Source organism: Cucurbita maxima, unplaced genomic scaffold (genome assembly GCF_002738345.1).
Source record: "Cucurbita maxima cultivar Rimu unplaced genomic scaffold, Cmax_1.0 Cma_Scf00010, whole genome shotgun sequence".
In the NCBI taxonomy this organism is placed as follows: Eukaryota; Viridiplantae; Streptophyta; class Magnoliopsida; order Cucurbitales; family Cucurbitaceae; genus Cucurbita; species Cucurbita maxima.
The window spans coordinates 2,644,280-2,667,132 of NW_019272026.1; the positions used below are offsets into that span (position 1 = coordinate 2,644,280).

At 34.6% G+C, this 22,853-nt stretch overlaps 2 protein-coding genes across 3 annotated transcripts; one reads left to right on the forward strand and one right to left on the reverse strand.

Annotated features, from left to right (window-relative positions):
* The first annotated feature begins 1,735 nt into the window (after window positions 1-1,735).
* On the forward strand, window positions 1,736-5,524 carry LOC111485341. Its single transcript, XM_023132171.1, has 7 exons — window positions 1,736-2,177; window positions 2,456-2,906; window positions 3,309-3,406; window positions 3,515-3,539; window positions 4,704-4,824; window positions 4,909-5,043; window positions 5,142-5,524. Exons 2-7 carry the CDS (start codon window positions 2,540-2,542, stop codon window positions 5,347-5,349), a joined length of 954 nt encoding a protein of 317 aa, XP_022987939.1. The 5' UTR covers window positions 1,736-2,177; window positions 2,456-2,539; the 3' UTR covers window positions 5,350-5,524.
* Window positions 5,525-6,597: 1,073 nt separating this feature from the next.
* On the reverse strand, window positions 6,598-22,493 carry LOC111484863 (alpha-aminoadipic semialdehyde synthase-like). Of its 2 annotated transcripts, XM_023131482.1 has the most exons (26): window positions 22,332-22,493; window positions 22,161-22,230; window positions 21,450-21,706; window positions 21,273-21,359; window positions 21,061-21,190; window positions 20,443-20,616; window positions 19,376-19,458; window positions 18,388-18,504; window positions 17,746-17,821; window positions 16,539-16,710; window positions 16,301-16,397; window positions 15,901-16,067; window positions 15,470-15,524; window positions 15,229-15,369; window positions 14,255-14,599; window positions 13,973-14,053; window positions 13,750-13,815; window positions 12,068-12,185; window positions 11,375-11,504; window positions 10,007-10,086; window positions 9,574-9,732; window positions 8,982-9,213; window positions 8,771-8,879; window positions 7,567-7,728; window positions 7,408-7,477; window positions 6,598-7,003 (listed from the first exon to the last, which is right to left on the reverse strand). In XM_023131482.1, the coding sequence occupies exons 3-26, from the start codon at window positions 21,696-21,698 to the stop codon at window positions 6,948-6,950; spliced, it is 3,156 nt and encodes a 1,051-aa protein (XP_022987250.1). In that variant the 5' UTR covers window positions 21,699-21,706; window positions 22,161-22,230; window positions 22,332-22,493; the 3' UTR covers window positions 6,598-6,947. The 2 variants fall into 2 exon arrangements, with proteins under 2 accessions (XP_022987250.1, XP_022987251.1); XM_023131483.1 differs by lacking the exons at window positions 20,443-20,616; window positions 21,061-21,190; window positions 21,273-21,359; ... (1 more) ...; window positions 22,161-22,230; window positions 22,332-22,493 and having other exon boundaries at window positions 19,365-19,458.
* Between the last annotated feature and the right edge of the window lie 360 nt (window positions 22,494-22,853).

Sequence of the window (22,853 nt, forward strand, 5' to 3'; positions counted from 1 at the left end):
AAATTTGAGTTTTCTTACAACTACCGAGTATTATAGGCTTAGACCCAAGGATATTAAAATTTTACGAGTTTTCTTACAACTACCAAGTATTATAGACTTAGACCTAAGGATATTAAAATTTTACGAGTTTTCTTACAATGATCGAGTATTATAGGTTTCGTCAATTGTTACATAAAACTAGTCGAAAGTATGGCACAGAGTTGATCAGATCTCAGGAATTAAAGCAAAAATTTTGGTCCATGACCCCATGACTTCGGGATATTAACTCTTTATCTGACACAGAATTGGCCATTTGGTCAACCACTGAAATATGATTTTGGGTTTATTTGGATGCTCCTCAGCCTTTTGTGCTTTTTTTGATTCTATATGAACATGCTGGTTGGTGTGACCCTCTTTCAAATATTTGCCCATTTGATAAGATGCTCGATTTTTCTACCGAAATACTTTGATAAGAAGTTATTTGTGTATTGAACTTATTCATTATATTCGTTAGATAGAAAAAGAAAAATGGATTTGAAGTTAGGTTCATCAAGTTCTTCGAGTCATTAAATCTTTTAAAAACTCCTAATTTGAATACGAGGATGAAAGTCGCTCCTGGTTTGAATACTGTTGAGGATCGAGGATGAAAGTCGACGTGGTCAAATTGTTAGTTATATATATATATATATTTATTTATTTTTGTCCTCTACTTTTATCTTCCCCTCACTACTTTTTCTCTCATCCATCTAATAAAGTTGGAAACAAAAGCATTTGTAAATGGTTGGTGCTAAATTATATGGTATATATTTGATCTCTTATTCTTTTCAAAAGTAGGTTTAAAAGTTTTCAAGTTTATTTTATTTTTCATATTTTGTTAAATCTCGTAAAATCTTCGTGATTTATTTTTCAGTACAAAGAGGAGGGTGAGAACTTGAACCTCCCGACATTAAAGAACTTTATGTCAATTACTGTGAAGTTACATTCATTTTCATATTATATTGCATGACTTTGTCACAATTGCACTCAATTCAGACTTGCAATTCTATTACATGACACTTACTCTTATCCTCGAGTAAGTTAGCCAACTAGAGTTTGTGTCGTCGTTGTCACGAGCGATGCGTGCTCAAACCTCTAACCATATTTCTCAAAAAAAATATTTTAAAAAACGGGAAAGAGGCCGTTTTAGAAAATGTTGAGGAAAATCAATTTTAAGAAAGTAATGTTATAAGTTAAAAGTGAATAAGTAACAATCATGACTTTAATGGAAAAAATTGACAACTAGTCACATTTCTCAATAGAAAATACTGAAGCATTTTAACCTTAGTGGGTGTATATATGACTTTGACGAACAGTCATAAACTTGTATTTACATAGCAATAACAGTAAAGACCTAAGTTTTGAACATGTATACGACCATAGGCAACACACATTCGAACAAGCATGACAGTAAGAACTAGCACATCAATACGTTTGTTTCTTGCTAACTTAAGCATAGTTCAACCGAGTAAAACAAATATCATCGACCAATGAATTGAAAGTTCAAATCTCGAGCTCCACAAGTTGTCGATCGGGATCGGGAAAAGATAACGTAGTTTAGACGCAAATGGTAATTAGAGCAACATTGAGAGAGAGAGTTTTATACCATTAAGTTTCTCTCTACACACAAAAATTCCCTTTCTGTTTTTGGTAAAATCCATGTTTAATTATTTTCTTTGTTTGTTTCGAAGTTCAAGCTCCTATTTTCATTTTTGGTTGCGTTTCTTGTCACGAAACAAAAATAAAATAAAATCCGGAGCCAAGATTGAGCAATTTGCAGGAAAAATTATATGTTTGTGCCATTTTACACCATTTCTTGATGAAAGTGGGATTCCTAAAAGTTGAAGAAAGCACTTAGGATCAAAATCCCTCACTTTGCGAATGGAAAATACAACAAATTCATCAACTTTTTGGTTGTGGGGACTGCACCGACGCCTCGATTTTGAATTTCAACAAACTCCATTCATTTTATTCTTCTTCTTCTTCTTCAATTTGTTCATTTCGGTTCACGGAAGATGTTTATATAAGGGAAGAATTGACTGCTTCAGCATTAGAACGAGACGCGCGGTTTTTCCCAATTTGAGTTGAGGGAATCTTCGTTATGCCTTTACATTAGGGTTCGGAGTTTTGATTTTCTTTCTCGAGGTTGATACTCGATTCAGGTTCGCTTCTGGCTTTTGCATGGATTTTTTCACGAATCATTGTTTAGTTGAGATATTCTTTTTTCCTTGCTTTATATTATCAAATTTGATTGAAATGTGTTTGGATTTGTGTGCGTGATTTCCAGGCTGAGTGATCGAACTATTTCTTTCCGTCGTTTTGTTTCATTAGGGATTTGTCGTTTTTTTTTTCTCGATATCTTTTTAATTCCGCCGCGTTTATCCGTTGTTTTAGGGTTTAAATACGTGACTAATTGTTTATTGTTGTTGTGGCGGTGGAGGAATGTGAGTGCCCTTTGAAGAAATTTATGTTACATCGTCGAGGCTCCTTTCACAGAGTACTGTACTATGCTTGATTTCCATTAATGGCTGCTCATTCCTTGACGCGGAATCTTCGATCGTCTGATCTTCATATGCAATCCATCCGTCCTTCTCAGCCACCGCTGTTCGATCGAAGCTTTCGAGGAAACAGATGCACTCGATTTGGTCTCAAAGCTTGCGGTCAATCCCCCAAAGATAATTGCAGTAGCAGCTCGTTAGGGATCAATGCTAAGGGCCCGACACTTGTTCGTCGTCCACTGGTGCTTAACAACGTCGAGGTTGATTTAGTAGATGGAATTGATGGCAGATATTCTACCACTGTTCATGGGGAGACCCAATGGGGAAATCCTTTAACGTTCCATGACCTCTCTTCCAGGGACAAACTTGTTGTTGCTGTTGACATCGATGAGGGTTTGTATTTTCTTTCATCTCTTTCCCTGAATTTTAATTTTGTTTCTCGGACTTTTTCTTGTTCTTGTTCTTATTCTTCTTCTGAATTCTCTGTTTACTAGTGGGTTTGGTGTCATGTGACAGTGACAGGAAAACCCCAATTGAGATATTGTATGTTCATATAATCTAAAGGACTAAATCTATGGAGTTGTTGACTTAGATTAATTAATTAATTTACTTGTTGACGACTTGCATAATTAAATTTGATCTACACTGCATTAGATAATGATTTTGCATGATCATGGCTACTTATTCTAGCCTGTTCTTGATTTGAGCTGAAAATTTGGGGATGCTAATCGATTGTTGCACATGATTATTCTCGTAGTACTGATCGAATACTTGTTTCTTTTTGTTGTTGTGTAGTTTTGGGAAACTTTGTCTCAGCTCTTAACAAGTTCGTTGCTGATCAATATTCTTCTAATCATTCGGTTTCGGAGTATCACGTCTATGAATTCTTCAGGGTATGATTATTTTCTGTCTTATTTGCTGGGGTTTCCTTTTGATTGTTAGTATAATAGTCCTGAAGTTGTCCTGGGAATGCCTGATTAAGACTTTCGTTTCTGTTTCAGATATGGAATTGCTCTCGTGATGAAGGTACAGCTTTCTGGGATTGACTTTTAGTGACTTGTCGTCTGTATCAAGATGGCTTTATTAATTATATATTGCTTATTGTTTTTCCTGATTGGAATCATACATTTGACTGATTGATTGTTGCATGTGGTTCTGAGATCTTGATTTATTTAATCTCTTTAAAAATATTCTGGACTATTTCCAAGCTTTCCATGTTGAATGAGTCTGAAATTGTAGGTTCACTGACACCATGTTATGTATTAGGCAGCATAAGCATCAATTGGTTGGTTTCATTTCCTTTTCTTAGTTGAATAGATGGACCTTCCAGCATCATGTCCTTTAATATTTGTGAGTATTCGAGCCGACTTGCGCACACTTTGACTATTCTATGCTGATTGGGAAACCCCCTAATTTTACCTTCGTGTTAGAGCATACGTGATACAAAAGTTTCAAGTTATTTATATGTTCAAAGTGTGATCCTCTTTTGGGTTACATAATTGGCTTTGATATAAAGGTTTAAATTTTAGAATTGAAAAGGTATTTATATACCAATGGCTTTAAGAAGGTATTTTTGGAACTCATTCTTTGCTTTAACACTTTTTTGTCTAATCTTTGATATTGGATTTGGCCTTCGCACCTTGTGCTTTTAGAAGACAGTTCAGTTTACTGGTTTGAGAGATTTCTGTGTAACAGTCTTAAAACTTCTTTACAATTGCAATTTGTGGAAACTGTTGAAAGGAACCTGAAACTAGTTAATCGTACGCTTTCGAAGGTTCGTGGAAACGTGTTTTATTTGCTCTGGGGAGTATAAGACTGTTGGGTGATAGAAAGCCTGTAACTGTAGAATGGTGATAAGCCCCTTGAAAATTTCTGGAATTGGTATTTCAGAAGTTGACTCCAACAATTTTAGTCTGTTAGTTAATCTTGTGATCTAGAAAGTTTCAGACATAATCGTATGGCACTTCTTCTTTTAATATTTCCCAGTTTGTACTTCCTTTGTAGATTTGCACTTCTTTGAGAGAACTTTGAGTCTTTAATGGAATTCGATGTGAGTTTTACGCATGGAGAACTCTGGATTGACTTTTTCTTTACGCTCTTGAATCTGTTCATGAGATACTTCTGTCCATGGAAATATGTTTCTTAACTTGGTTGGTTGATTGGTTCTGACACTTGTTTCCTGCTTTACAGCTAATATTCGAGTTCACGAGTTCTTCAAGACACCATATTTCCAGTCTGGAATCTGGCCTATTCCCGGTGCACAGAGTATGCTTCTCAAGTTATCGAGATTCTGTCATCTTTCAGTCGTAACGTATGTATAGCTACATTGGATCAATTCGATACAGTATTGATTCCTCAATCGACAATGAACTGATCTCATTTGAACTAAGTTTAGGTCTCGGCAAAACGCAATCAAAGAGCACACGCTTAAGTGGATCGATAGGCACTATCCGGGACTGTTTCAGGAGATTCACTTCGGAAACCACTTTGCTCTGGATGGAGAGTCCAGATCAAAGGCAGAAATATGCAAGTATGTCAACAATACTTCACTCTCTTTTATCATTTATTTTCCCATCCCTGGTAGAACAACATTCCCTATGGTGCAATATTTGTGATGAATTGGGACAGGTCTTTGGGAGCAAGCGTGCTAATTGACGATAACCCAAGATACGCAATCGAATGCGCCGAAGCGGGGATTCGAGTTCTACTTTTTGACTACGAGAATTCATATCCATGGTGCAAGACTGGGTATGAAGATCTGCCTGCCTTGGTCACCAAAGTTCACAACTGGGAGGACGTGGAGCAGCAGTTAACCTCATGGGTTCGTTCTTCCTAGGCTTTTAGAACATATTATTACTTAACACTAGTGTGAGTGATTGAGTTGGTAGCCAAATAGGAGGAATATGCTGTTTTATTTGCTCGATTCTGGCAAATATGAGTCAGTAGTAGTAGGAACCTTAACCCAACTTTCATTATCCCATAATTTAATTTCTTTTTAAATGTTAATCTTCTTTTTTTCCTCCCACTTTTCAACCATTTATCTAACTCTTTCAATGAACAATTATTTTATTTTGTTAAGGATGGCAGGCAGAAATAGAAATCGCGAACTCTGCACAACTTTTCCTCTCGTAATATGAGTTACTATCCCTTGATCACTTACACTACCCCATGTAAAAATAAACATTGAAGAGATAATAAATATTACTATGGTTCGATTGAAAATAAGAGTAACGACTCGGACACTAAAGTGGAAGTGTGTTGAATCAAGAACAGACAGTAACATAGGCAAGCATATACTATAGGCATTGCGATGCAAAAAGCTTTGCTTGGAGAAATAAACCGTAATATGAGTTACTACCCCTTGATCACTTACACTACCCCAAACATCGGCATTGCGATGTGAAAAACTTTGCTTGGAGAAATAGACCGTAATATGAGTTACTACCCTTTGATCACTCACTACCCCAAACATCTGACTGCATTTTACTGAAATGAAATATTACTATCGAAATTGAATTGTACCTCCTCTTCTCAGTCCATCACAAGGGAAACAAAAACCAATACAATAGTTATCCCAATGAATTATTAGGATTCATTTTCAATAGAATATTATGTATTCACGGGTTCCCTCGTTCCCATCGCCTCTCGATTAATGGTTAGGTCTTTATTCTATAATGGAGTCCTTAATCAAACTAAAATTTGTTCTTGAATCAATCTTCTCAGACATGCTTTAGAAAATAGGGTTTAGAATTAAATGGTCAATAAAATAGTTACAAATTTAAAAGTTAAAAAATAAAATAAAATATATGGTAATAGCTCGCCTTCGATTTGAATATTAGAAATATATCTAAAGGATCAATCGGAACTAGTTCACAATTTGATTCTTGTTAAATTATTTGTTGTATCATCAAGTTGTTCAACCTCTCAAATAATTTATCCAAACTATAGAGTATGCTTCTCTGCCATAAATTAAGTAAAAATTGATAACCCACATCATAATTTCATCTATAGATATGTTGATTGCAACCTTAGTGAAGTTGAACCTTTATGGGTGTATTTATACATCAAAATAAAATAGGAAATAAGAATCAAATCTTCATGATTGAAAGAAATAATAATAACAATATTGATATTACAGGATAGGTATAGTATGAACTTCACACGAAGGATCATTACAGGGTATCATATCACGACATATTACAACATAGCTGGACATCAAAATTTACCCATGAAGTTTGGATGTGGTTTTGTTCATACTGTTCATGAGACTTTATCTTAACCCCACATATAATTTTTCTTTTGACGTGTTGCTCAGATTTAGATCAAGATGTTTTTATATTAACAGGTTGCCATAACAAATCTTTAAACTATATATATATATATATTACTTCCCCAGTGCATTATCCCTTTTCTCTAGTAGTGTTAGAAGCCAAGCTAGGATTCAATCTTCTCTGTTAGTTTGAAACCATAAGCTTGTAAGAGATCCAAGGCTGCAACATGAAAAAAAAAAAAAGGTAATAGGTTAGCAAGTTTGATGATCGATGGATAGTAGGTTGTTAAAGTAATTGTTCAGGGAAACTTCCACACTCGAGCAAATAAACATACTTCCACACTCCAAATAAACACGTTCGATCTACAAAATGTCAATTTCTAGCCTACTTCATTGACTGATTGGTCGATTTGTTCCATTGGCCTTGTTGGTTTTATTTATCTTTAAATCGCAGCATGGCTGTTGAGTTATGTTCGAGTCATGTTCGAATCAGATGATGAATAACCAAACCAAACTTTTTATCGTTAAAGACTCAAACGGCTTGTTTTCCAGGCATTTCGTGGTAACGATTTAAGAAATGTAAACTGAAACTAGAAGGAAATGATTCGTCGGGTTTGAACTTACCTGGAATATAAACTTCAGATTCAATGGGCCTTAAAACACCTCGTGTCTTGATTTTGTTTGTCAGTAAAAGCTGCATTGACAAATATATTGTAGTAACATTAAACCAAAGCTTGAAGCTTTAAGCAAGATTATGGTAAGAAAACATGTATAAGTCGTTACCAAAGCCCCAATAGCTATTGGAATACCAACAGTACGAGCCATTGCACTAGTGATCTTTCCATTCTCGATCCTCCCAAATTCTAGAAACGTGGCCTTGCGACACTCTTTACGTTGACCGTCTGGCGATTCTACTTGTATCTCATGATGTAGAAGTACCATATCCTGATCATCATAAGAAATGAACTTGTTATAAAGTATTGACAAACATTTGAAGTATGATAAATATACAGCTTTTTGTAGATGAAAATTTAAGAACATATTGATGATCTAGAGTTGAAGGAAAAAAGGCCTCCGAAAGAAATTCTCCTATGTCTTTTAAACCAAATATCTACTCCACAGCCTCACAAGTAACCTTGACAATACAAACTTCTATCTCGCACTAGAAGATCATTCTTTCTTTTAATCCTACGCCAATTTAATTGAAAGCTATCATAAACTTAACCCCAAGCTTTGAAGTAGATATCATTTATTTTCAAAATCTTTCCAACAAAGGCTACATCAGTTGGGAGTGATCATCAAAGAAGGGAATGGGGAAATCTTCTCTTTATGCGATCAGAATTGACGAAAAGAGAACAAGAACAGAAAGAGGCTAGATTGCATTCTCTATAAACAGAAAGGTGAATTGCAAAGAGTTCCAGAGTTTCAGAGCTCTACCTACTCTCCCATAAAAGCAATCAGTTAAGAGTAGACCAATAATTTAACCAACTAGATTGTCACTCACACTCTTTATGTAACTTGTCCTAGTCTCTCACTCGATAAATGGAACTCACCCTTCTCCCTTATTAATTTCTTATCCTTATTCCTTCTTACATATGATTAAGCTTGAGAAGGATTAAGCTTAACGATATCTTCTCTAAGACTGGTCATCCTCCAAGCCCAATGTGTGTATGTGAGGTTTCAATATCCTATTTACAGCCACAATGCGATCTTATAGTATTTTTTTTAATAAGATTGAATAAAATAATTTAATAAATGGTAAAACTTTATTACATCTCACAATTTTGAAACTGGATTGTTAAAGATTTTTTTCTCCACTCTCTTTCCTTAATTGTAACCTGAAATCTGACTAAAAAAAGAACTGAAACCCCTTTGCCTTTTTTGACATCAAGATACAGGAGATAAACCATGTAGCGCTAATAAAAAATTTACATGGTAAAGCATTCTAGAATATGAATGAACATTAACAGGGGAAACGAAAGAGTACCTGCTCATTTTTTAAGTAGGCTAACCGTTCTTCCATTCTGTGACAGGTAACGTCAAATGCACTTTGGCAAGATGAAGGAATCTCTGTTGGCTCATGAAATCCTAAAAATCTGATTCATGAAAAGTGTAGATATCCATTGTCATTTTTAGCCTCTCAAGCAGAATATAGAATTAATCTTTTGAACAGAAAAGCAATGGGAAGAGCTGCATACACGATTGTTTTGGCTACTCTTACAGCGGTTTCTTGCTCCTTACAGAGTCCACTAGAAATAATGCTCTCCCTAATGTCCTTCTCTCTAATCGTGGAGTCATTCAATTCTACTTTAATTTTGAGAAGCTCAAGCAAGAAATCTCGAAACAGTGGCTTCCTATTCCTAAGAAAGGGATGAGCTTCAGTGTCTAGGAATCCAATTCTTGCCAGGGTTCCCATCACTTTGCTAAATCCTATACATGTTAACAGTAAATGAGTTACAAAAACACAATTTCTTAAGTTGAAATCAGAAAACCTAGGTGCCACTTGCTGATAAAGAGCTTATAATACAAAACTAAACAAAGCCTACTGACTGCAACTTTCTCCAAACGAATGGAAAATGTAACAGTTGATTTTCATATAGAACTGTTGTCTTGTCTTCAGTTACAAGATCAATGTATCAAGACAGAGAAAAAGAAAAGCCATAATATTTAAATTTATACTCAGCTTAGAACTCATAATTAACCAGATTTCTTCGAGAAAATCATGTGTAAAACAAGGTTTTGAGTGGGACTCCTCAGGAAAACATGTTTAAAAGCCAAAAGAGAACATGCCTTCATAACGTAGGGTTCCACGAAATATGGTCGATGCCTTATGCCCAATGCCATATACATCTCCATAAATTAAGGAATTGCGATTTGGAATACATTCCAAAGCAAACGCTGGAAGGTCAGGTAAGCGTAGTCTCACAGCAGAGTCGTAAAGATCCTTTCCTGCAAGTTTCACTGCTTGAGTAAATTTTCTCATCAAGAAGTATTAATGAAAAAAAGAAAAAAAAAAAGGTTTAATGTCTAATATATCATAACATCATAACTTTGAAACAAAATAAAATAAATGGTAATTATCTAATCTAAAGACTTATAAGCTCTATAAGTTTTGTACTCAATAAGCATAAGGCATATCTTGTGTGCAAGAAATAATAAATTAAGTGCAGAGTGCAACACATTCTTGTTATCTGAACCTTTTCCCATAGTGTTAACAGGTTACCTTCAACTTTCACCGTTTCTCCTTCATATCTATATGTAGCCGGATTGCTTCCAGCTCGAATAGCTCCAGCAGGATTCCAACTAATATATTTCATAAAATAAGAAATGTTATTGAATCTCCATAAAACTAGATGATGCATTTAGTAAGTATAAAATATTTAACATTGACAAATGGTACATCTTCACAAGGTTTAGTCATGGAATGGTACAGGGGAACTTGAATATTTTCATGCATAACACAACGTTTTCAAGAGAATCCGACTTAAAACAGTAAAAATCAAAGCAACAGAAGTAGAGAAATTTGCCAGGATTATCTTTGAAACTTCCACTGAATATTTTCATGCATAACACAACGTTTTCAAGAGAATCCGACTTAAAACAGTAAAAATCAAAGCAACAGAATTAGAGAAATTTGCCAGGATTATCTTTGAAACTTCCACTGCGAACGGCAATATATGAACACTGAATGCACGTTTGCATTTTTTTATAAACAGAGCCTTCTTGGCCTCGTTGAAAATAAATTCTATGGAAAATAGGCCGGACATGTAAGTGGCTTAGTATGATTACAGGTCCAAACATTTATTTACACAGAAGACATTTCGTCCATTCTAAATTTTTGGTATACTCATCTATCCAATCACTCATGTTTCGTTCATTCACGTGAATCCAATCTTCCATCAATGTATATGGCACAGGATGACTTTCTTGCCCCATCATGTCTGTAAGCATGCTCGCTCATGTACGACATGAAATTAATCCTAAGCATCAAACTTACAGCCTCCTCACCAAAAATGACTAAAAACCTATAACTAAATTTCCCTACTTCCAAGTATCACTTTCTACTTTATCAAGCTTGAAGCACAAGTCAACGTACTGTTCCTCTCCAGACAATTTCGACTACTGTATTGATATCTTGAGTTCTCTCTATGCATGTATTGTAAGATTTTACCTGTTTTATTATTAGATAATTAAATATTATTTTCAATCAATTGCTATTTTAAAAGATTTACTTTTGTACATAACCTCATTGACATCTTATTTCAGTTTCCCAATTCCAGTACAATTTTATTTTGTTAGACATCTGAAAATTGTAAATACTTGATTTTGTTTCTGTGAGTTTCTTAAAAATATCATCAACGTTGTTTAAAATTTACTAAGGAAAAATGTAGGTACAAACTTCAAAATTTTTATGGGTATTGAGTGAGAATATACAAGTTTCTGTACTATTACCGTTACATGTTTAAGGTGATGTCATTTATCCATTTTCCAAGCATTTTTGTTCATGATTCACCTTATATTAAAAAAAAAGGAAAAAAAAAAAAGTAGTCGAAGTTCATATATCATTAGGAAAAGTTGTTCTAACAAGTACCTGAATTTATATGCTAATGGATTGTTTGCTGAATCTGGAGATGGAATTCCCCCACAATATGATACAAAGGATTTCACTATCCTCTTTTGAAGATGTGACTCATTGATCATCCTCATTGCTAACATATGATCTGAAGCACGGTCCATCAAAGCACAAATTGTGAGGGAAAAAAATGAAAAAGAAAAAAGATGCATAAAATTATGATAAGAATGCAGTTAGGGTCTAGGAATATTAAAAGGGTAAGGGTAGCAATTAGTTAGGGGAGGTGGTTATGGAATTTAGTTATAAATAGGGGGAGTGAGGAAGGAGGGCAAATATCATGGAGAGTTTCCACATTAAACTCTAAGAGATTTTATTACTTGGAAGGTAGAACGTTAAGGGTTGATGCAAAAGTATGCGGGGTTGTCAGAGAGTGAGGATGTTATCATTATCTATATTTTATGATCCCCATGCACCAGAAACTTCTAATAACAAAGTCTTAAAGGATACATGGAATAAAATTCCCAGTCATAAAAGAAAAATGGACGAAATTATATCAGATTCTTTCTCTACAAGTTCTAACCTTTCTAAAACCTTAGAAGTATGTAATTTTCAACTCTAGACCAGTCAGCAAAACTTAGTTTGGATTAAAAGAATTCAATAGAGTACATGACGAGCCATTAACAAACTAGACAAAAAAAAGGTTTAGAATACCTATGCCAGGATCCAGACCCATTTCCCCAAGAATTGTTATACCAGCATTCCTTGCCTGTTCATCTAGCAGTGTCATGGAATCATCAATGTAGCTAGCAGTGACTAGATGCTTTTTAAGCTGCAATCAAAAGAAATCATGTCTGAATGAGAAGAGAGCGGAAGAAAAAATCTACATTGCATGGTTTAGTCATTTTTAAATATTTAGTTTCTACAATACTTTGATGTCTAAGGATTGGAAAAAAAAAAAAACACAATTCTTCCATACAAGACAAGATCAAAATTTTCAAATAAGAAAAAAAAAAGCAACAACAACAACTAGCAACTATCCTCTCAAATAAAACTCTCTTGACTGCAATAGCCCATATTTAGATCCTTTGATTCTAAAGCACGAGAAAACAACAGACTGCCAATTATGATTAGTGTGAAATCTCTCCCTCCTTCCTTACCCTAAAGCCCAAAAGCCTATATCCATCTCCATAAAAATAAGTCTAGTAAAGACACCAATCATTACAAAATTAAACGGATTGAAGAGAGGGATTGTTTGCTTGACCAACACCACTCATCATAAAAAATTTCCCCTCAGGCTTCCCATTGAATAAAATGGAGAAGTTTGCAAATCCCAGACAATTCCTCAACCATGTTCCCCATTTATAACTAGAGCATTCAATTCATGACACTTATTCCAATAAACCCAAATTCTAAATGATTATGCCTCTTTCAAAACTTTTCCAATAAACCTCAACCACTCATGCTCTCAACTACACTCACCCAAGGCTAGGAATGGAAAGGATTGCCCGAAGGTCGCATACCATCTCACTCTCACATTCATCAAAACTTCCTCTTTTTTTCTTTTTTCTTTCTTCTATTTAAAAACCGAACTTTCATGGAGAAAAAATGAAATGCAAGGGCATACATAAAAGAGGACTTATAAAAGGAGTCAAGCTAACGAATAATTACCAAAAAAAAACTCACTGAAACCACCAAAGCCCACAAAATTTCCTCTTTTAGAGGCCACTTCTTGTTCTCTTTCACCAGTCGCTCCTTAGTAAATTGTTGTTGCATGCATTACACTTTCAGGTAGTTTCTTATCACATAAACTCTCCCTTCTTCGGGTTCAACTTCTTACTGCCAGATCCTCATAAAGGATATATTCTTTCCTTACTGAGGTCTTGCAGATACATCTTAAACTAACTTTTTGTTTTTATTTTTCTTAATCCGCTTGGTGCAAACTTCAAAGGTACATAGATTTAAACTTATTATCCACAAAAATAGATGAAACATCTTCTACCATAAGTTTCTTGAATTAATTGGGAACCAAAATAATAAGATAAATATTCAAAAAGATTTTTTCTAGGTTCATTTACATAATGTAACTCTATAACTCCCTAACTTCTATAGCATAGCTCAGCGTATTAAAACATATACTCTTGATCAAGAGGTGAGAATTGAGAGGTTCGAATCCCTCATCTCACATGATATTGTTGAACTCAAACTTCTTCCCATGCTATCAGTTATAATAAATTGTTGAACTCAAACTTCTTCTTTCCATGCTATCAGATATAATAAATTCCAAGATATCAGGTGAAAATTATATCGTTTAACACTAGATGGTAAAAAGGTTCCTGGATGATAAGGATGAGGAACCTTATTTAAAAATTATACTATTTAACACTACACATTACCTCAATGCATGCTTTTGCTACAGTAAGATGGCAACTAGGTGGCAGCAGACTTATAACAACTTCAACCTGAAAACAAGTAAGACAACACAAACTGATAAATGACTCGTTGCTGCAACTCAATGCCGTACAAAAGCATAAAGCAACGTGTATGTAACTTCTCTTGTTGCAAATATTATTTAGTCATAGTAAACTGGCTTTTAAGAGAAAATGTTAAATTATGTACCTGTGAGATATACATAAAAAGTTTCTCAGAATCCGTAATATCGAGCCGCACAGCTGTCGCATTAGCAATGTCTTCAGTTATCTAGAATGGCATACAAAGACAAAAAAATGCCCGTAAGCTAAACAGTACTATATGCACAAACCGTCGACCTTATCAAAGTAGGGAACGTACACACTTTTCACAAAGTGCATTCAAGTCCTATCCTCTTGCTATTACCATGCAGTGTCAAACAATAATATTCTAGCAGCATTTTTTGGCATATGCAATCATATAAGTTTTTACCTCTTCTGCATCCTTCAGGTAGAGTGAAGCAACGATAACTTCAACATCATTCCAGTCTTCAGCATAGTTCTCAAGAAAAGTTTTCCAGAACTGACGATGTGAACTCCCTCCGCTTGATGCTAGGAGGTCAGCAGCTGGATAACAAACCCGACCTGCTCCAAGAAGCAGAACAGCAGTATTCCTTTTTGTATCTTCCCTTTTAGAGCTACTCTCTTGAATCTTACCAACCTTAAGAAAAATCTTATTTGTCTCCTTATTTACGAGATCAAGATTTTCTTCTGGATTAGCCATCAGATTTAGAGAGTAAATTATTTTATCCAAAATCACTGTATCATCAGCACCAATCTGCCAAAAGTAGGATAATCACTTAAGGAAAACATGAATCTAATTAATGTCTGCTTAGGCATGGAGGAAACTTGTCTGACTGATTACAATATTAAAGGGGAAAAAAATGGTTTATCAGACTGGAAGAATCACACAAAATAATGAATTTGAATGGTAAACGAGGGCTCTAAAAGCAAGCAAGCATAATTGGTAGATGAAATGCAATAGTATACTTTCAAAACAGTGTTCTGCCCATTGGGCCTGAGAAAATTATTTTTAAACTACTAACGGATAGACCAATTTAAATAAAATGTAAGCAGCAACTAGTAATCATTAGAATTCTAGTAAAATTTTATTTATGAGACATCTAACAAGAACCATCAATTAGTTCGCATGTGTAGAATATGTTGGATCTATAATCAATACATTCTTTACGAGAATTTGATTCCAGTAAGTATATGCATCTTTTTATCTAACTATAGGGGAAAAAAACATCCAGTCAATTCAATCTAAGAATTATAAGAAAAGAGATACAGACATTGATACTGCATTACCTCAAATAGATACTGAAGGAAAGTAATTAGATAAGATAAGTTTTTACAATACATCAATCAACTCTTCTATATAAACTGGATTGGGAGCATGCTTACTTCAAGGTCTGAGTGTGACATAGCATTTGCATTCTGGCCCACTTGACAGTTAACCAAATGAAATGAGCCACCAGCTGCTTCAATAATATCTAAGGCCTCATTTATTAGAAATTGATCGAACAAATGGCCACTCAGAGACACCTGGCAGAGGAAATATAGTTAGGATCTACTTCAACCATAAAATTTGTGGATTATGGACAAACCGAAGAGACGTATCTAACATATGCCTTCAGCAACCTACCTGTATATTGAACTTTTTGTTGGTGTGGCCATTAGCAATATCCACAGATAATTCTCTGAAAGTTAAGAATAATAGTTTAAATTATTCAAGGAAAAGATGAAGCAAAGCATAAGCCATTAAAACATTACTTTAGAAAAAAGTAGTTTTACTTTTAATAGCAAAATATAATGTTTAAATATTGATTATAAAATAACAAAAAAAAAAACACAAGTGCTCAACGATGCACTATTATAGATCAAAAGCATTCTCGGGTTCTTAGACAAGTTTTGGGATAAATTTAAGGTCAAGTTTATTAAATTTTGAGTTTTGACATCAACTTCCAGAAACTCCACTTGCATTCATCTGAGAACCACACAATCATAGAATGGACTGAAGATGAGCACACACTAAAATCAAAATGAAATGCCAAGATGGTGGATACAGAAGCTTACTCAGTTTCTGACTTCCGCATACGTGGAATATATTCATACAAAGAGGTTAGTGCCCCTCTATGGGCTATGCAGGCTCTCCTCAAATGCATGGGTAGCTCTAAAATGTCGACTACTGAGGCCAGACTGCCAACAAGTGTCGATAGGATGTCTCCAAAATGCTGGGAGGCCTTTAAAAAAATAAAAGGATAATGTTGAGCAGAGAGACTAAAATGTATATAAAAATAAATGTCATCTAGACTGAAAAAAATCTAAAAGAAAATGCACATAGACAAACTTTAAAGGTGGAGTAAAATGGAGCGAACACAAAGGGGGACAAAAGGTGGGGTTACTTTTTGACAGAGAAACAGAACAGCACGCCTAGTTAACATAAATCCCAGCAAAAGAGAAATATTCCAATCACCTCTTTGGCAAACTCTGTTGGAAGAATGTCCACGGCGGAACATATCACTCCACTGCCTTCCAAATCACAATGGTATGAATCATTAAAAGGATCATATCTGAAAAGTGCACATTGTTTTACTCGTTCAATAAATTAAAAAAATTATAATCAATAATGTTAGTATCCACAGACAATTCCACACAAAGAGAGGGAGTGACAGTAAACAGATTCTACACCGATGAACATTAATTTTATGTACCGGAAGAAAGGAGAGTCAATTGACGTTGTCTGGTTAATGAATTCTATCGAACCCCCTACATCACAAGTTATATCTGAAATACCAACAAGAGGGCATCCACTTCTCATTAGATCTTGAAACTGCATGGTGTTCAGCAGCCGTGGAAATCTTCTCTCCCAATACATGCAATTTACTACAAAACAGCAAGGAAATTGTCAAAATTTAACAGATAAGTATCCAGTTGTTGTATCCAACCAAAATAATCCTCCGTCTCATTATTGAATGATTATCCAGTTAAATAGCTAACAATTAAATCCCATTGCACCTCTGCCCAAGATGTAGCACATGCGTTCATCTTTAATTAAAACACATGACAATATTTTTCACAGATATGTACTAAAAAGTGTTGGATGTCAAGCACCGACTCATATAGATTGCATTCCTTGCTATGAAGAATGAAATCATTAAGAGCCATACCATGGACAGCTATTACATTGCATGGGTCGTAGTTACTAGATTTCTATTTATGGTTTTTCCTGGACCAAAAACTCTCTTTGAAATGGAAAACGCTCTGGGTGTGTTATCCTAAATAAAGGTTTTTAACTTTGTACTAAGAATATAAAATATGATTTTTTTAGCATTATGTTCGTATAGATATTAGAAGTGCATTGAATATATGCCGATAGCTGTATTCTCCAAAACATTATCAACAATGAAACAACGTTATTGGCTTTTGCTCTTTAACCCTCAAGTGGGTATAAGTTCACTGAAAGTTTATTTTCATCAATATATGTGAGAATATTTCCATCATTTATATGCCGTCAAGTTTCTTACCTAGTGCTGCACAGTGAATGAATGATCTACACTTAATATGGGAATAAAAACATGGACGCATACATGTCTGGCCATGTACACATATTCAAACAAACGCCACACCACATGAGGACTAGAAATATTATAGAACAAAAGAAATGGAGATCTTGTCCATAAAGTCAAATGCAAAATGCGCCCCTTTCAATTAAGCTTGCAGCTACGAAATATTTTATGAACCAATTGTCTCTATAACAAAGATTGATAGTGAATGGGGTATACATTCGTATAAGATCCAGAAAGTGGAAAATGAGAGAACGTAAAGAAATCTGACATTCACTATGCTAGTTAAAACAAACAATGTGAGTAAATGTGTCCCAGACAAAGTTAACAAGGAACCAAGCAAAAGAAAGCATACCAATAACAGAAGCATATGGAGCTATCTTTTCATGGAAAATAGGTTGATATTGGTCTGGATGAGCATAGTAATCAACCTGCAAAACAAGATAAGAACTGGTAATTTAGGTTCTTTTTTTCTCCCAGAAATTACATACCAAGTCAAAAGCATATAAAGACATTGAAACACTTAATTGCAGATAAAGAAAAGTGAAGAACTTTATGGAAGATCTGAACATTCACAAATGAACTTAGATACAGGAATAAAATGAGGTCGGAAATTAAAGCAATGTAGTTTCGAAAGGACATTCCAAAAGGCTATTTAAGAGGAAAAATATCATGGGACTACCAAACACACATAAAAAATATGGGTCATATCATGACTGATTTACATAAACTTATTTTATGTTTTCCTTATTAATACCACATTTATGTTCTAATGTTTAAATAATGATGTGGATGTATCCGAGTGGTATCTATGCACATGATTTTCGTGCTGCAACTTTATCAGGAAACTACGAAAAAAGAAACCCTTCCGTGATCAATTCATTCACTCTCTAATCAATTGATATTGCCATGCAAAGTAACTGGCAGTTTTGTATACATAACCAGAATCCCAATCAAAATTTGACTCAAGGGAAAGAAAAGGTGAATAAAAACTTACTCGATCAAATTTTTTTGTTGAATCTTTGTGTTCAACCATGTGTTGGCAACCCACGACACAACCATATATTTGGAAGACCCTCTTTCTTGTTGTTCCATGTTGGCGAAGTTCCACATTCTAAAAACAGTTGGAGGAAAACTGCTCAGCACAATAAAGCATCTAAAAGTAGCTTAAAAAACTAAATCCTCCTGCAGACTGAACAAGAAAATGCTAAATAACTAAAAAATCAATTAATCTATTCATTCTTAATAATTTGATGTTTGATTCTTGAAGACACTAAAAATGAGGTAGCATCGTCCCAAGAAAATTCGTATTCACATTTTTCTAATGATTTTTTAACTTCTATTTTAGGTAGCTTGTGGTTTCTAAAACTTACAAATATGTATCAAACAAGAAGACCATAAAGTCATTGTTATTTTTATAATAAATAAAACTATTCTCTACTTTATTTGAGAATTTATTCATTAAATCCATTTCTCATTATCGTAAGATGTTGCACAGGTTATATCGAAGACAAGTAAAGAAAGGAAGGAATTGTGAGCTATCAATGTTTTAGGAAATTTTTTTAATTTATCGACAATCACAGCATTTCACAATTCCACTAAAGAAAAGTCAACATGTTGGTTTAACCAATGTCTCTAACATCACGTGACAGAGGAGGAGAATCCACCTTTCCCAATATCAGACATTCATAATACTGCCAACACCATCACTTAATGATGCATACCCATCATCAACTTTGAACTTTCAACTAGCTTGACAACAGTCAATTGGTTCATTATTGAAATGGGCAACTACGTTAATCAGATTATAGTATTGGAATCCAAGAGTGAATTATGTTAACAGTATTGGAGGCCAAGAGTGAATTATGTTAACAATATTGGAGTCCAAGAGTGAATTATGTTAACAGTATTGGAGTCCAAGAGTGAATTATGCGCCAAAGTAATAATTTGTGAATAGGACATATGAAGGGGTACCTTGAACCCACCTTCCCACATATTTCTGGAAGTTTACTTGGGTCCACAAAAGTGTGAGGAAGAAGCTTGAATATTTCTTGCGCTCCATGAGAAACTGCACAATAAATCAAAGGGATATCCAATTTGTTGAGGATGTAGGCAAGCCAATGTAACGTTCACTTTCTTTAACAGAATTACATGAGGAACTTGAAAGTTAATCTGTCAGTAACTCAATAGTTCAAATACAAATACATTTGCATATCGGGATATATTTCTTTTTATTTTTTCAGTTTAATGACATATGGGGTAAGGGAGAATCGAATTCTAAACTCTTGGGTCAATGGTATATGCCTAAACTAGTTGAATTATGCTCAATTTGACCATATCGGGATATCTTTTTGGGATCTTTCTTTATTCAATCTGTTGCTCATCTTAATCATTTTGGCATGTAAAGTCACAAGATTATTCTTACAAAGTCAATCAAGCATAGCTCAATGGATGAGATACCAATTATCATTCTAAAGGTCAATTATTTGATTCTCCACCAAACAATCTAACTCTTAAAAAGAAAAAATATATATATTCTTACAAAAATTCTATACAAAAAAAAAAAAAAAAAAAAAAAAAAAAAAATTATTCTTGGATTCTAACATTTCACCAAGATTAGCTTCTTTGACTGGTTCTAGCATGGGTAAATGCCTTTAAAATATTGACTCTTCCTCTTGGATGCAAGCTGACCACCATTGATATATATAAATCAATTTTTCAAAAAGAATCTAGAAACAAATTCATGATGGAAAATGATCTAGAAACGAATTTTATTTATCACTTTTTGTTGATCCAAACTGTAAACATTTAAATTTTGGAACCATTTTTACATCTCAGTATTCTAGATGCTTGATTTTTCTAATATTTCTTCCTTGCATTTTTTAATTAATACAATTTCAATTTCTATAACAAAAAATTCAATAAATATGATTAATCATGCATATATAAGATTAGATCGTGATTGTAGGGAGAAAACATTCGCGAGCTTGTGGATTTGTAGCTCTAAATACTATGAATTATAAAAAGAACAATCAATTAAAAGATGAAATACCATTTCCCGAGCCAGTAAACACAATGACCAAAGGACAAATATCTGGTGGTAAGCCCTGTGTTGCAATCTCTTCACCCACAGATATTACTGCAGCCTTAGCAGCAGCCAGGGATGGATACATGTATGACAAACCCAGCGAGAGGAAAGGAGTGGAAATTCCAAGGCTCAAATATCCTGCACAGTAACATTTGTGGGAATATTAACATTATTTATTATACCAGAGCATCCAACCGTCTCCATGTTTTGAGTATAAAAGGAAAAAAAACATCGAGCTCAAGAATTCTGAATGTTTTGAATGTCAGATATAAAAGATTTGAAGAGGGCAATAAGAAGGCAGAAACTGCAGAAACAAGTTGAATTTTAGTTGATAACCACTCTAATGCAGAACCAAATTATAAAGTGAATTTGGAGCATAGATAGATTCTTTTGGTTTCTAGACGACAAACTTCACTGATAACAAAGCCTAGCCAAACAAATTACGATCAAGTCACTATCCCAAACTACTAAAAAACTAACCCCCTCCTATCTTCAGCTTTAAACATATTTTGATATAATTGACAAGACGGGAAAACATAATAAATAAAAAGTTAAAAAGTATATTCCAGGAATGGAGCATACTCTGTCCTAATCCATGCAAAATGTCAATAAATCCAGCTCTGCCAGCATAGTTTCCAAATGCAAGTAGCCTTTTTCCGTGATTTCCAACTATAAGTTCGTAATCATATAATGATGCCCTTACTGATAAGATCTGAATTCCAAATAGAAGATTAGAAGAATATTTGTCGAAAGGAATTTATAGTTGTGGAGTAAAGATGCAACAGTCGTGGTACTTTGTCTAGTAAAGGCATGTTTTCCTTTTGCGCTTTGTGCGTGTGGGAGAAGAAGGCATAAGCTCTATCTGGAAGAATCATCTCCAGCTGAAAAAAAAAAAAAACTGAATTAATTATCTGTTTTCCAAAAATGAATAAACAAAATAGGCAAAGGTAATTAAAAAGAACTTTTCTCACCTTGGGTTGTTTGATACCCAGAATTAGACCGCATTCTGACAAATCATCAGAAATTTCACAGCCTACATCCTCGTATTGTGCATCGTGATAAATACGTTTGGTCGATGGCTGAATAATTATACGAGATATTCCAGTTTTCTGCCTTCCTCCGTGCAGAAGTCGAGCGCAGTGTGCTGGGGCTAGAGGCACCCTTCTTTCCCACTTGTTAGAAGACTCCGACAGAATCCCAACCACTCCGTTCCCGAGCATGGTATCAACTGCAGTGGGCATAATCAAACAATGAACATCGCTTTCGAAGGCATAAGCAACTGAATAGCTACAAAACTCGCTTTCGAAGGCATAAGCAACTGAATAGCTACAAAACTCTACACGTACAGGTCTTTCTTTCTTTCTGCTCCATTTTCTTCGCCAACAATGCAGAACGTTAGTAAAATAAAATTTCGTTCAGATTCAAATGTACACGCAACATTCAGTCCACTTGCATTCGCGTCCTTTAAACTCATACAAATGCAGAGAAATCGCGCCACATTTTGCCACAATCAAGCAAACGAAAAAAAATACCTCCTGAAAAATTAAGAAACGCTTTGCCTCCTACTCTAGCTTTATGCAAAACCAGCTTCCATATCAAAGCAAATGCACGTACAAAAATACGAAAGCGAGAAACACACACATACGCGACGCACGTTACCAACAAATCAATCGTATCCTCACCGTAAAACACGAAAAAACGCAGAGAAATCCACCGAAATCAACAAATCCAGAGCAGGTCCGCGTTCGATCTCTACAATGCAATATAATCAGACTCGCATTGATATAACCACAGGAAATGAAATCAACATTCAATAATCGCGATGAAGAGATGATTGCAGAAACCGCCATTACCTTCCCTAAGAGCAACGAGAGAGATCGTCTTCTTGACGAAACAAATACGTTGCGAGAAGATTTCTTGCAGTGCACGGATATTTCATCGCTCGAAAATGATCGCAACCGCCATGGATGAGCTCAGGGACTTCGTTTTTCTTTTCGTCGATTAACAGAAAGTGGAGAAGAAGATTAATACGACGAAAATTAGAATGAGGACAAGTGGATCAAACTCATCAGCTTGTACACGTGGAAGTTGGTGGGTGGACCCCACCAGCTTTATTAATGATTTTCGATATTTAATATTTTTTTTTTTACTTTTAATTATTTTAAATTCTAATAAAATATTTTTTAAAAATATTAAAGTTGTAATTTGACCAATCTATTATTAAAATATTATTTTCTTTCTTTTTGGATTAGGATTTTGCTGACAGGTCATTTAGTTGCTTGCGTGACCCATTTAGCCACGTAACTATATTAATATAATTAATATAATAATTACGTGTTTTGTAACCAATTGTATCACGTGGTTCATCCAGCTCG

Bases quoted from the DNA above. Each gene is read 5' to 3' on its own strand.
- LOC111485341 (XM_023132171.1), top strand. From the start codon at position 2,540: ATGGCTGCTCATTCCTTGACGCGGAATCTTCGATCGTCTGATCTTCAT. The intron at 3,540-4,703 runs GTACAGCTTTCT...CCTGCTTTACAG, and splicing joins GAATTGCTCTCGTGATGAAG to CTAATATTCGAGTTCACGAG. The intron at 5,044-5,141 runs GTATGTCAACAA...GAATTGGGACAG, and splicing joins TCAAAGGCAGAAATATGCAA to GTCTTTGGGAGCAAGCGTGC.
- LOC111484863 (XM_023131482.1), bottom strand. From the start codon at position 21,698: ATGCTCGGGAACGGAGTGGTTGGGATTCTGTCGGAGTCTTCTAACAAG. The intron at 15,525-15,900 runs GTAAGCTTCTGT...CTTAACTTTCAG, and splicing joins ATGCGGAAGTCAGAAACTGA to AGAATTATCTGTGGATATTG. The intron at 15,370-15,469 runs GTAGGTTGCTGA...TTCCTCTGCCAG, and splicing joins ACAAAAAGTTCAATATACAG to GTGTCTCTGAGTGGCCATTT.